This window comes from Bombina bombina, chromosome 5 (genome assembly GCF_027579735.1).
Source record: "Bombina bombina isolate aBomBom1 chromosome 5, aBomBom1.pri, whole genome shotgun sequence".
In the NCBI taxonomy this organism is placed as follows: Eukaryota; Metazoa; Chordata; class Amphibia; order Anura; family Bombinatoridae; genus Bombina; species Bombina bombina.
The window spans coordinates 458,286,971-458,302,698 of record NC_069503.1 but is presented as its reverse complement, the minus strand read 5'-3'; the positions used below and the strand labels follow the sequence as shown (position 1 = coordinate 458,302,698).

The 15,728-nt window shown below is 39.8% G+C and overlaps 1 protein-coding gene across 1 annotated transcript in view; it reads left to right on the top strand.

Moving 5' to 3' along the window:
- The window catches only part of TNS3 (tensin 3), a 588,043-nt gene that overhangs the window by 300,695 nt on the left and 271,620 nt on the right, over nt 1–15,728 (top strand). Inside the window, exon 10 of the mRNA XM_053714333.1 lies at nt 10,107–10,171. Within this exon, the coding sequence (XP_053570308.1) occupies nt 10,107–10,171 (65 nt within the window). The remainder of the gene's footprint in view (nt 1–10,106; nt 10,172–15,728) is intronic.

Genomic DNA, 15,728 nt, shown 5'->3' with positions numbered 1-15,728 from the left:
TGATATCACTGGGGGCAAGGGCCACGCCCTTCCTCAGGATAGGTCTTTCAAAGCCAAAAATAAACCTAATTTTCGTCCCTTTCGCAGAAACGGACCAGCCCCAAGTGCTACGTCCTCTAAGCAAGAGGGTAATACTTCTCAAGCCAAGCCAGCCTGGAGGCCAATGCAAGGCTGGAACAAAGGAAAGCAGGCCAAGAAACCTGCCACTGCTACCAAGACAGCATGAGATGTTGGCCCCCGATCCGGGACCGGATCTGGTGGGGGGCAGACTCTCTCTCTTCGCTCAGGCTTGGGCAAGAGATGTTCTGGATCCTTGGGCACTAGAAATAGTCTCCCAAGGTTATCTTCTGGAATTCAAGGGGCTTCCCCCAAAGGGGAGGTTCCACAGGTCTCAATTGTCTTCAGACCACATAAAAAAACAGGCATTCTTACATTGTGTAGAAGACCTGCTAAAAATGGGAGTGATTCATCCTGTTCCATTAGGAGAACAAGGGATGGGGTTCTACTCCAATCTGTTCGTAGTTCCCAAAAAAGAGGGAACATTCAGACCAATCTTAGATCTCAAGATCCTAAACAAGTTTCTCAAGGTTCCATCGTTCAAAATGGAAACCATTCGAACAATTCTTCCTTCCATCCAGGAAGGTCAATTCATGACCACGGTGGATTTAAAGGATGCGTATCTACATATTCCTATCCACAAGGAACATCATCGGTTCCTAAGGTTCGCATTCCTGGACAAGCATTACCAGTTTGTGGCACTTCCGTTCGGATTAGCCACTGCTCCAAGAATTTTCACAAAGGTACTAGGGTCCCTTCTAGCGGTGCTAAGACCAAGGGGCATTGCAGTAGTACCTTACTTGGACGACATTCTGATTCAAGCGTCGTCCCTTCCACAAGCAAAGGCTCACACGGACGTTGTCCTGGCCTTTCTCAGATCTCACGGGTGGAAAGTGAACGTAGAAAAAAGTTCGCTATCTCCGTCAACAAGGGTTCCCTTCTTGGGAACAATAATAGACTCCTTAGAAATGAGGATTTTTCTGACAGAGGCCAGAAAATCAAAACTTCTAAACTCTTGTCAAATACTTCATTCTGTTCCTCTTCCTTCCATAGCGCAGTGCATGGAAGTAATAGGTTTGATGGTAGCGGCAATGGACATAGTTCCTTTTGCGCGAATTCATCTAAGACCATTACAACTGTGCATGCTCAGTCAGTGGAATGGGGACTATACAGACTTGTCTCCGACGATACAAGTAGATCAGAGGACCAGAGATTCACTCCGTTGGTGGCTGTCCCTGGACAACCTGTCACAGGGGATGAGCTTCCGCAGACCAGAGTGGGTCATTGTCACGACCGACGCCAGTCTGGTGGGCTGGGGCGCGGTCTGGGGACCCCTGAAAGCTCAGGGTCTTTGGTCTCGGGAAGAATCTTTTCTCCCGATAAATATTCTGGAACTGAGAGCGATATTCAATGCTCTCAAGGCTTGGCCTCAGCTAGCAAAGGCCAAGTTCATACGGTTTCAATCAGACAACATGACGACTGTTGCGTACATCAACCATCAGGGGGGAACAAGGAGTTCCCTGGCGATGGAAGAAGTGACCAAAATCATCCAATGGGCGGAGACTCACTCCTGCCACTTGTCTGCAATCCACATCCCAGGAGTGGAAAATTGGGAAGCGGATTTTCTGAGTCGTCAGACATTTCATCCGGGGGAGTGGGAACTCCATCCGGAAATCTTTGCCCAAATTACTCAATTGTGGGGCATTCCAGACATGGATCTGATGGCCTCTCGTCAGAACTTCAAGGTTCCTTGCTACGGGTCCAGATCCAGGGATCCCAAGGCGACTCTAGTAGATGCACTAGTAGCACCTTGGACCTTCAAACTAGCTTATGTATTCCCGCCGTTTCCTCTCATCCCCAGGCTGGTAGCCAGGATCAATCAGGAGAGGGCATCGGTGATCTTGATAGCTCCTGCGTGGCCACGCAGGACTTGGTATGCAGACCTGGTGAATATGTCATCGCCTCCACCATGGAAGCTACCTTTGAGACGAGACCTTCTTGTTCAAGGTCCGTTCGAACATCCGAATCTGGTCTCACTCCAACTGACTGCTTGGAGATTGAACGCTTGATCTTATCAAAGCGAGGGTTCTCAGATTCTGTCATTGATACTCTTGTTCAGGCCAGAAAGCCTGTAACTAGAAAAATCTACCACAAAATATGGAAAAAATATATCTGTTGGTGTGAATCTAAAGGATTCCCTTGGGACAAGGTAAAAATTCCTAAGATTCTATCCTTTCTTCAAGAAGGTTTGGAGAAAGGATTATCTGCAAGTTCTTTGAAGGGACAGATTTCTGCCTTGTCTGTGTTACTTCACAAAAAGCTGGCAGCTGTGCCAGATGTTCAAGCCTTTGTTCAGGCTCTGGTTAGAATCAAGCCTGTTTACAAACCTTTGACTCCTCCTTGGAGTCTCAATTTAGTTCTTTCAGTTCTTCAGGGGGTTCCGTTTGAACCCTTACATTCCGTTGATATTAAGTTATTATCTTGGAAAGTTTTGTTTCTGGTTGCAATTTCTTCTGCTAGAAGAGTTTCAGAATTATCTGCTCTGCAGTGTTCTCCCCCTTATCTGGTGTTCCATGCAGATAAGGTGGTTTTACGTACTAAACCTGGTTTTCTTCCGAAAGTTGTTTCTAACAAAAACATTAACCAGGAGATAGTCGTGCCTTCTTTGTGTCCGAATCCAGTTTCAAAGAAGGAACGTTTGTTGCACAATTTGGATGTAGTTCGTGCTCTAAAATTCTATTTAGATGCTACAAAGGATTTTAGACAAACATCTTCTTTGTTTGTTGTTTATTCTGGTAAAAGGAGAGGTCAAAAAGCAACTTCTACCTCTCTCTCTTTTTGGATTAAAAGCATCATCAGATTGGCTTACGAGACTGCCGGACGGCAGCCTCCTGAAAGAATCACAGCTCATTCCACTAGGGCTGTGGCTTCCACATGGGCCTTCAAGAACGAGGCTTCTGTTGATCAGATATGTAAGGCAGCGACTTGGTCTTCACTGCACACTTTTACTAAATTTTACAAATTTGATACTTTTGCTTCTTCTGAGGCTATTTTTGGGAGAAAGGTTTTGCAAGCCGTGGTGCCTTCCATCTAGGTGACCTGATTTGCTCCCTCCCTTCATCCGTGTCCTAAAGCTTTGGTATTGGTTCCCACAAGTAAGGATGACGCCGTGGACCGGACACACCTATGTTGGAGAAAACAGAATTTATGTTTACCTGATAAATTACTTTCTCCAACGGTGTGTCCGGTCCACGGCCCGCCCTGGTTTTTTAATCAGGTCTGATAATTTATTTTCTTTAACTACAGTCACCACGGTATCATATGATTTCTCCTATGCAAATTTTCCTCCTTTACGTCGGTCGAATGACTGGGGAAGGCGGAGCCTAGGAGGGATCATGTGACCAGCTTTGCTGGGCTCTTTGCCATTTCCTGTTGGGGAGGAGAATATCCCACAAGTAAGGATGACGCCGTGGACCGGACACACCGTTGGAGAAAGTAATTTATCAGGTAAACATAAATTCTGTTTTTTAAAGGACAGTAAGTCATTTTGATATTTATTGACCTGTCCTTGTAATTTTTTTACCCAGTCTTCACTAGTGTCATCAGTCAGGGTCTGGTAACTAAGTTGTTTAACCTCATTTATTTCAATTTTGATCAAATTCAATAGTCTATTTGACTCTTCATTTACCAACAATATAAGGTCATACGAACATTTGTTCAAGATGGAACACCATTTCCTGCAAAAGTCAGGGTTAGATCTTCCTATAGTAGGAATGTTCTTTATGCGAAACCCTCGAGGTATGCTCTTATTTTTATGGTAATTGGATAAATACACCACATGCAAGTGGTGATCAACCTCTTTTTTGTAAATTCAATAGTTTATGATAAACATCAAGGGGTGTTTCTCCCCTCAGCTCATGCAAATCAGTTGTTACCCGGATCCGTTCAGCATCAGCTTCAGAAAAAACAAAAGAGTCCTTATTGACACAGTCCTCTCCAACATTGGATGTGTTATATTGGGTGTATATTGGGTCCCAGAGCTTCCATGTTAGAATACCACTAGGTAAACTGACCCAGAGGATAGTAAGATAGAGTTAGAAAACAATCCAGCATATAAGGCAGTTTGTATAGCTCTTTTAAAACACTATAAAAACAAACGCACAGCTACTGTACTTCAGCTGTAGCAGTTAAAGGCACTTCAGAAAATAACAGGCAGTAATATGTGTCAATTCACATCACAATATGTCAAACTTTAGAGTTAATATAACAAAATGTGTGCAGGGTGCAACCTCAGTCAAATATAATAAACATCCAGATTAGGTGCACTCACTGTTACTCAAGCCACATCTGCCGGGGTGCTGCGTGTAATGTATACAGCAGTAGCACAGGGAAGAAATACAAAATTCTGCATAGACTATCCTGTGCCAGTACTTATGTTATCTATATATTGATGTGTCCGTGCTCTTTTGTCTATGTGGGCAAGACCTCTACCACCATCCGAGAAAGGATGGCGAACCACCGTCACGCCATAAGAGCAGCGATTTACAAAAAGACATCAGAACAACCGGTTGCCAGACACTTCTTCCAAGCTGGACATACGGCAGCCAGCATGAGGACTATGCTAATAGATCATGTGCCCCCCCTAAGGAGAGGGGAAGAAGGACATAAAAAACTTCTTCAAGTGGAAGCGTCCTGGATCTATTGACTTGACACCGTGACCCCAAAAGGGTTGAATGTTCAATTGGACTACAATGTATTCCTATAGCGATGCTGCTATGATTGGTCGATCTAGGTAGCCTCTGGTATTTGGAAACAAGTTAAATCTGAGTTTAAGTGGCATTCATATTATAGGGGTTTATATCCCTTTAAATCGAAGAAAAGCCAAGTAGTGAGTGTGTTGTTGCCTGCATAATGATGTAGAAGTTTTCGTATTATATTGGTCACATATAATGTCAGAATTGTGTTGTTTAACACTTTTAATAATAAAAATTGCACAGTATGTTGGATTGTACCTATAATCTAAACATACTGATGTTCTATATTTTGTTATAAAATGTAAGTAATTAAAAGGGACTTCCTGGTGCTGCCGGGGTGAAGCCGAACACGATCGCTTTGTTGTGAGTGTGACGTATAGAAACTGTCGTCACTGGTAGGCCAAGCTCTTGTACCCTGATGGAGAAACGATGACGCGTGTTGTAGGTGGCACCTCGCTAGCACCGGAAGTCTTGTTTGCACCGAGGGATTTAAATAGGTGAGTGGGTGTGTGGGTTCAATAGAGGCTATTAGGACACAGGATTTGTTTCTACCCATTGAGAAAGGTACCTGTTGGTACCGAAACGTTTGGGATTGCCTTCCTTTGCTGATACTTGATGAGAGGAAATATTAAAAAATTGAACCTGTTTTGAAGACCGGTGAGTGCAGCACATTTTTCCCCCCAGTGGGATCAATTGCTAGTGCTGTATACATTACACGCAGCACCCCGGCGGATGTGGCTTGAGTAACAGAGTGAGTGCACCTAATCTGGATGTTTTATATATATATATATATATATATATATATATATATATATATATATATATATATATATATATATATATATATATATATATATTATGTGTGTGTGTGTGTGTATATATATATATACAGTGGATATAAAAAGTCTACAGACCCCTGTTAAAATTTCAGGTTTCTATGATGTAAAACAATTAGACAAAGATAAATCATTTCAGAACTTTTTCCACCTTTAATGTGACCTATAAACTACACAACTCAATTGAAAAACAAACTGAAATCTTTAAGGTGGAGGGAAGTAAACAAAAAAAACTAAAATAATGTGGTTGCATAAGTGTGCACACCCTCTTATAACTGTGGATGTAGCTGTGTTCAGATTTAAGCAATCACATTCAAAACCATGTTAAATAAGAGTCATCACACACCTGCCATAATTTAAAGTGCCTCTGATTAACCCTGAATAAAGTTCAGCTGTTCTACTAGGTATTTACTGACATTTTCTTAGTTGCGTCCTACACAAAAGCCATGGTCCGCAGAGAGCTTCCAAAGCATCAGAGGGATCTCATTGTTAAAAGTTATCAGTCAGGAGAAGGGTACAAAATAATTTCCAAGGCATTAGATATACCGTGGAACACAGTGAAGACAGTAATCATCAAGTGGAGAACATATGGCACAACAGTGACATTACCAAGAACTGGATGTCCCTCCAAAATTGATGAGAAGAAAACTGGTCTGGGAGGCTACCAAGAGGCCTACAGCAACATTAAAGGAGCTGCAGGAATATCTGGCAAGTACTGGCTGTGTAGTACATGTGACAACATTCTCCCGTATTCTTCATATGTTTGGGCTTTGAGGTAGACAGCAAGACGGAAGCCTTTTCTTAAGAAGAAAAACATCAAAGCCCAGCTAAATTGAGCAAAAACACATCTTAAGTCTCCCAAAAGCATGTGAGAAAAGGTGTTATGGTCTGATGAAACCAAAGTTGAACTTTTTGGCAATAATTCCAAAAGATATGTTTGGCGCAAAAACAACACTGCACATCACCAAAAGAACACCATACCCACAGTGAAGTATGGTGGTGGCAGCATCATGCTTTGGGGCTGTTTTTCTTCAGCTGGAACTACATCCAAATCAACAAAGGAATGGCTTCACCAGAAGAAGATTAAAGTTTTGGAATGGCCCAGCCAGATCCCAGACCTGAATCCAAGAGAAAATCTGTGGGGTGATCTGAAGAGGGCTGTGCACAGGAAATGCCCTCGCAATCTGACAGATTTGGAGTGTTTTTGCAAAGAAGAGAGGGCAAATCTTGCCCACTTGCTGATAGACTCATATGCAACCATATTATTTTATTTTTTCTTCCCTTCACCTAAAAGATTTCAGTTTGTTTTTCAATTGAGTTGTACAGTTTATAGGTCACATTAAAGTAGGAAAAAGTTCTGAAATGATTTATCTTTGTCTATTTTTTTTACATCACAGAAACCTGCTATTTTAAAAGGGGTGTGTAGACTTTATTTTATATATATATATATATATATATATATATATATATACACTCCTGGAAAAACGGATGCACTCTCAGGTCTTTTAGTGAAGAAAAGTAAACAATCTTTAATGGAACGTTTCATTAAAGATTGTTTACTTTTCTTCACTAAAAGACCTGAGAGTGCATCCGTTTTTCCAGGAGTATCTATTGCATGTTTGCACCAAGGCAGATGTCCATAGGAGGGTAACACTGTACTCTGGACGGTATATTATATATATATATATATATATATATATATATATATATATATATATATATATATATATATATATATATATATATATATATATATATATATATATATATATATATATATATATATATATATATATATATATATATATATATATATATATATATATATATATATATATATATATACACACACACACACACACACACACACACACGCACACACACATACATAGACACACCCACACACTTGGTTTGGATTTTTATGCTCCCATAGTGTATTTTACATTCAGAAACATGTACATTAAGATTCTGTAGTCTTATATGGACATAATACTCATATGCTAAATCACTTGAAACTGATGCAGTATAACTGTAAAAAGCTGACAGGAAAATATCACTTGAGCATATTTTACCTCACAATATCCTCAGCTCAGAGGAGTAAGTTCTGTGTAAAATGTTATTCTCAGCTGCTGCCCAGCTGCAGGTAAAAAAAAAAATGAAGAAGAAGAAATGAACTGCAGCCAATCAGCATCAACAGTGCTGGGGTCATGAACTCGTTTACTGTGATCTCATGAGATTTCATAGTAAACTTTCTTAAACTCAATAAGGAAACGACATGAGAGTGCACAAGGCTCAATCCCTTAGCTGTCCCGGGACAGACATACTGATTTTGCTGCTTAGAAGTCCTTTACAATGGGATGTGGCTACTGAGGAACTTTGAGGTAAAATATCTTTCTTTTTTACATAGAGATGTTCAGGTGATATTTTCTAGTCATCTTTTTACAGCTATGCTGCATCACTTTAAAGTGTTTCAACATTTGGATATCATGGCCCTTTAAATTATTTTTTATTGAAAAATTAAGGTGTTATAGTAATATATAAGAAAATTGCGTTGAAATCGCAATTGCGTTTTTTTTTTTTTTTTGGTCCAAAATCACGATTTTAATTTTTGCCCATATCGCCCAGCCCTGGTCTGGAGACATGCTTGGCAGTCCATCACCTTTACCTTCTTTAGCAAGGCATTGGTCATCTTGGAGGTGTGTTTGGGGTTGTTATGTTGGAATACTGCCCTGCGGCCCAATCTCTGAAGGGAGGGAATCATGCTCTGCTTCAGTATGTCACAGTACATGTTGGTATTCATGGTTCCCTCAATGAACTGTAGCTCCCCAGTGCCGGCAGCACTCATGCAGGCCCAGACCATGACACTCCTCCCATCATGGTTGACTGTAGGCAAGACACACTTGTCTTTGTACTCCTCACCTTGTTTCCGCCAGTAATCCATGTCCTTAGTTTGCTTGTCTTTAGCAAAATGTTTGCATGCTTTCTTGTGCATCAACTTTAGACGAGGTTTCCTTCTGGGACAACAGCCATGCAGACCAATTTGATGCAGTGTGCGTCGTATGGTCTGAGCACTAACAGGCTGACCCCCCCCCCCCACCCCTTCAACCTCTCCAGCAATGCTGGCAGCACTCATACGTCTATTTCCCAAAGCCAACCTCTGGATATGACGCTGAGCACAGGTACTCAACTTCTTTGGTCGACCATGGCGAGGCCTGTTCTGAGTGGAACCTGTCCTGTTAAACTGCTGTATGGTCTTGCTCACCGTGCTGCAGCTCAGTTTCATGGTCTTGGCAATCTTCCTATAGCCTAGGCCTTTTTTATGTAGAGCAACAATTCTTTTTTACAGATCCTCAAAGAGTTCTTTGCAATGAGGTGCCATGTTGAACTTCCAATGACCAGTATTAAAGAGTGTGAGAGCGATAACACCAAATTTAACACACCTGCTCCCCATTCACACCTGAGACTTTGTAACCCTAACGAGTCACATGACACCGGGGAGGGAAAATGGCTAATTGGGCCCAATTTTCCACTTAGGGGTGTACTCACTTTTGATGCCAACGGTTTAGACATTAATGGCTGTTGAGTTATTTTGAGGGGACAGCAAATTTACACTGTTATACAGGCTGTACACTCACTACTTTACATTGTAGCAAAGTGTCATTTCTTCAGTGTTGTCACATGAAAATATATAATAAAATATTCACAAAAATATTGTATGTAGTGTCCTGGTACATGAGTGAAAAGGACTAGTGAACATTCATAACACTACATAGCCCAAGAACTGCAATATATGTGCAGTAGTGTTATGTCATGGACTTAGCATATTTACTAGCTGATATATAATGTTCTACTACTTATGCACATCATAGTTTATGGATCAGTTACACATAGTAACTGATGACTTCTTAATAGCTGTATTTCCCTGAGCCCACAATGATGATAAAAAAGAGGGTGCAGTGTGAAGACCTTGCAAACATTTTTAAGTTTAGTTTATTTAATTATATTTTAATTTATACTCAGTCTGCAAAGGCTTGGATACATGTTAATCACCAAGGTAAAATATACTGTATATCAATATAACCTTGTTGGTTATGCAAAACTGGGGAATGGGTAATAAAGGTATTATCTATCTTTTTAAACAATAAATAAAGTTCCATAATATAGAATGTTGCAGCATATTATAGTATCATATTTGGATTGTAAGGATTAGTAATATACAGTAATCCTGTGCTTTTAAACAGATATATACCTATTTTTTATGTGTGTATATGTATATGTGTATGTATATATATGTGTATATATATGTCTGTGCCACAGACTATAGACTTAGAGTGCTCAGTGCTTGTATTTTTGCATTTCTGTAAAACATACTTTTAGATCTCTCTAAATTACCGCTTGAACTATAATTGTGATGTAGTAAAACAAAATAATGCTTATATGTATATTTTTCTTTTGCTAGGGTGGAAAAGGACGAATTGGAGTAGTTATTTCCTCATATATGCATTTTACTAATGTTTCCGCAAGGTAGGTTCTCTGCTGAACCTTTAATTGTGCAAGATTTGTTATGTAGAAAATGTGCAAGAATCCATCAGCCAATCCCAAAATGCATATGCGTATATATTGTGAATTTTTTGCACATGCTCAGTAGGAGCTGGTGCCTCAGAAAGTGAGTGTATGAAAATATTGTGCACATTTTGATCATGGAAACAAACTGAAAAGTTATTTAAAACTGCATGTTCTATCTGAGTAATAAATGTTTAATTTTGACTTTAGTGTTCATTTTAACTTCTGGGTACAACCACAGTATCATGGTTACTACTGTTTTCCTTCTGTAAATGCAGCTTTTTTTAAAAGACATTTTCTTTAACCCATTATTGAAGCCAGGTGGTAACGCTCTGCATCTTTATACTGGGTGCGCCATTTTGTTCAGTGCATATTGTTGCAATCTTTGACAGAAACAGTGCACATTTGCAAGATCAGTGATGTTACCGGCTATACCTTGCACTTTGGGGTAGCTTGCAAAGTAGAGAGATTAAGGTTTACATTTTTTCAGTTTTTTTTATAGAGTTTAAAATATAAATAATATATATATATATATATATACTCAGGCATTATATACAACAATGAAGTCCTGTCTGTAAGAGTATGATATGGCTTTTTAAAGACAACAATATCACTGATCTATGAAGGTGCATCACTTCTGTCACACAATACAAGAATACTTAAGTTCCAAGATGGCGAAGCCCAGTGTGAAGATGCAGAAATTCACTAACCAGCACTTGTGAAGGGTAAAAGAGTACAGGTTTGAAGACAGCTACATTTACAATAAAATGGTGAGTAGTATATATGCATTCCTATTTCGGACGTAAACTAAAACGAATATCCAACTGAATGCGCCAACAAAATTTAAAGAATATGAAAAAATACTGACGAAATTCATCAGCATTTGTTTCCTTTAAATTGATTTTGATGTCCCTTTAAATTGATTTTGATGTCCCTTTTAAAGTGTATATAGGTTTGTTTCCCCTTTATTAAGATTAATATCCATGCATATTGTAGAAACGTTTAATTTTGGCACAGTTTTTTTTTTTTTATCATTGATCCATGTATATAAATACATACAATAGCACCTGTCATTTTACCATTATAGTATCTTTAATGCTGAATAAAGACTTTTTCCTTCCTAAGATAGGGAGAGTCCACAGCTTCATTCCTTACTGTTAGGAAATACAACACCTGGCCACCAGGAGGAGGCAAAGACACCCCAGCCAAAGGCTTAAATATCTCTCCCACTTCCTCAGTACCCCAGTCATTCTTTGCCTTTCGTCATGATATGAGGTGGCATTGAAATGTCAGAAGATTCGGAGAGTCCTGAAAAAAGGGTATCTGCCCTTCGAGATAGGACTGGAGTTTTAAGTTGTCATGTCAACCTCTCAATGAGAGCATTGATGAAAGTTAGAGTCTGGAGATGCAGGGAAAGTTTTTCTGCAAAACCTTCCAGACTACTGCTAACAGTCAGTCAGTCAACAATCAGTGTTGACGAGTTTCACTGCCTGCTTTCTCTCACTCAAGTCCATGTCAGGAGCGCTGCTATAAGACTGTCACACTTGAGAGGCTGTGTTCTGTTTCACAGCATGGATCCTGGAGGTAAGATTGTTTCAATTTTTTACACATAAAACGCTATAACAGGGTTACAGTGTGGCTCCTTTATACCTTGATAGGATCCAGGTTTAATATCCTCTGAGGGGGGTTTATTGAACAGTTGGGGTTAATTAATCAGTGTATTAATTATTTACATGCTGCTTTGTGTGATTTTATTTTCTGGGCTCATAGACTGTGTGTTTTTAGCTGGAACAAATTGGTTTCACTTTCGTTTTTGAAAGTGTTGCACAGCTCCTATTAACTTGCTGTACTTTTCATAGCATGTGGTCTATGTTCATTTCCTCCATTCCGACTGAGACTTCAACCTGAGGAGAGCATTTTCTCTGTTATCTGTCTGGGTCTAGGAGATGGTGAGTGCCCCAGCCATTGGGAGTATATAGAAAAAAAAGGTTTTATTTGTGTCCTTCTGTGGGTGAGCACTGTGACATGTTAGAATGTACTTCTGTACTAAATCATACCTGTAAATATTGTGACTGTAAAAAACCAATTTCCACAGCACCAATGAATCAGGAAAAAAAGTTTAAAGTGAATGTCAATTTACAAACTACTGAAGGCTCCTAATACTTATATTACACATGTTTATTCAAACCGTAAACTTTAAAAAAAAAAAATAATAATAATTTATAATATATTTTAATTACTAACTTCGCTCCGTTTTGAGCCACAACTCCTCCCATAAGGCACTTCCTTGTTTTGCAGAGAGTGACGTATAGAGTGGTCTCACCTACTCTATACGTATCTCTGATGCGCGCACCCGTGATGCCCTTACTTTGCGCATGCGTGAAAAACATTTGTACTTAATCTGCGCATGCGTTTAAAAACTAAATACTTAATGTGCGCAAGCGTGAAAGTAGGATAGACAGGCTGCGCATGCGTTAACATCCGACCTCCTCAAAGCGCTATCTAGTATTCAATGAATGTATCCGTTAATTGAATACTATTCTGATAGCGAATGCAGCCGAAAAATATATATTCATCTAATCACAGTACCCTTAGCAGCACTGTACAATACACAGTAGCCTTCACTGTATACCGCTGATAGTCTGAAATTGAAGGTGTTACAGAGCATGCGCGTCTCGTGGACACGCATCACTTCTGAAGCTGGGGATTAGAAGCTAACGCATGCGCAGAATAAACGCATGACCTTGCCAAAAAGGGGTTAAACTCCACGGGGTAAAAAAATGGATTGGCAATCGCTATTGTCAATTATTTCCAAATAGAGGGACCAAATGGCGGGTGGAGGAATCTCGGCTCCAAAAATGAGATAAAAAGTTATATATTTGGGATTAGCAAGTACACACAAAAAAATTATGAATTAAGGTCCACCTAAATTGTTGAGAGTGATAATATGGCAATAAGCGACACTGTTGAGTTTACATTCACTTTAACAAACTTGTCTTTTATTAATCCATTTCAGTTTATACAAAGCACTGGCACACAGCAGCATAAAGCGACTTTTCGGGCTGTTAACCCATACAGAACACCTGTTAGCTGCTCCTTAAGTACCATATGATAAGGAGCAGCTAACAGGTGTTCTGTATGAGCATGAGTAAGGGTTAACAGCCCGAAACGTCGCTTTATGCTGCTGTGTGCCAGTGCTTTGTATAAGCTGAAATGGATTAATAAAAGACAAGTTTGTTAAACTTTTTTCCTGATTCATTGGTGCTGTGGAAATTGTTTTTTTTACAGTCTACAGAGAGGTGTTTGCAGTGGCCCTCTACCACGAGCATCAGGTGTTTGCTGTCTATCATTTGGGAACTGTTAATATTGTGAAGAGGCCGTGGTTTTCCTGCCCACTCAATACTGTTCCACATACCTTAACACCGTTATAAAGTCTAAGAAGGGAGACAAGCCTGCTAAGGCTATTAGTCCATCTGAGCCGTCTACCTCTAAGGACTTGGCGTCCCTTGAGATTACTACGCTTGCTACATTATCCAGTCCACATGCAGTTCCCCGTAGCACATCTAATCCTCCATCCAGAGGGGGCTTTCTTCCTGCTGACTTTGCTGTGCATTTACAAACCGTGGTGTCTGCGGCCTTCAGTGCATTACTTCGCTCTAACAAATGCAAGAGAAAGGTTAAACATAGCTCTCCTGACCCGAAGTCATCTAAATATTTATCGGATTTAGCTATTATGTCCCAGTTATCCGATGATGAGTTAATCTCTGTAGCTTCACAGGGTGAACTTTCGGGGTCGGAGTCCTTAGCGCCTAAGCCTCCTGCTGCGGAGGAACCGTCCTTTAGATTTAAAATTGAACACTTGCATTTTTTTTATTAAAGGAAGTTCTGTCTACGTTAGAGGTTCCAGAGGCCGCGCTGACTGAAGAACCTATGATATCTAAATTAGTCAGAGTTTATGAAGACAGGAAAGTTCCTTTGACTTTTCCTGTGTCAGTTAAAATGGCAATTTTTTTTTTAACAACAAATGGGAAGAATTGGATCTTCATTTCCCCCCTCGCCTACTTTTAAAAAAGTTGTTCCCGATCCCGGACTCTCAACTGGATTTGTGGGGCTCCATTCCTAAGGTGGATGGTGCTATTTCTACGCTTGCTAAACGTACTACTATACCTCTTGAGGATAGTTTTTCGTTCAGAGAGCCGATGGATAAGAAAATGGAAACCTTTCGGAGAAAGATGTTTCAACATACAGGATTTTTATTTCAACCAGAGGCTGCAGTTGCCGTGGTTGCTGGACCAGCTACCTACTGGTGCGACTCTTTGTCAGAACTCATTGAGGTGGAGTCTCCCCTCGAGGATATTTAAGATAGTATTAAAGCTCTGATAATTGCTAATTCTTTTATCTGTGATGCAAACATGCAAATTATTCGCCTTAATGCAGAGGCCTCTGGCTTTGCAGTCCTAGCCCGCTGGCTGCTCTGACAAATCCCAACGACAACAATCCTCCTCCAAGCCAGAGCAACCCAAGAGTACTTGGAACCCGGCTCAGCCCTGGAATTAGTAGAAGCAGAATAAGAAGCCTTTTCAGCGCAAACACATACAAGTACAATATATGTTTTTAAACATGCCACATGCTAACAAATAAAATCTATTTTTGAAAACATTACGATACAACTAGGTTTATAATAAGGCTAGTAGTTTAATTATGGTCCATAGGACATATAGTCAGTAACATCACTTAAACTAAAAAAGATATAACTAATACCTTCACAATAAGGGGTTAAAAAAAAAAAAAAAAAAAAAAAACACAACAAATACCTACATATACCATCAGTATAGACACCAATTGCAGGCACAATGTGATTATGTTTTTTGAAGTTTTGCATATATGTATAATGCTATAACATTATAATGCATAATTTACCAATTCTGGTTATCCATCTTAACATCTATGCATATATCAACAAAATGTATAAAACTGAAAGAAGCTGAAAAACATACTAGTTGTTTAATGACAAATTACCTAAATGCCAACTTCCAAAATGGAGGATGGAACTACAAACCTGGCAGAAACTCATCAATGGATTGTTTAAAAGGACTCTTGGACATGCGCACAAACATTCCTTGACAAAGCATACCTGCGAAACGTACGTCGGAACTGAACTGTTCTATATTGAGTTTTATCACGTCTCTACACTAGCCAGGACACCTGGGGGCTTAGCGCTACTGTCTTGCTACTAAAGAGGTTTTGGTTTCGGCGGTCACACTCCTGCTGATCCATTTACCTCTTTGCAAGTTTGGCGATTTGAAGCATTTATTACAGCATATCTGCTTTTGTACCCTTACATTGTGGTGTTATCAAGGCTTATGTGACGCTTTTATATATTTTAAAATAAATTTGTATCCAAGTTTTGCCTAGTGTACTGTTTTCCCATCAGTATAAAGTGGGAGTGCGCATATCCTTGAGCTTAGTGGAAAGCTCCAACAAATGTGAGTAGTCATTTGTTACAAAACAACTACTT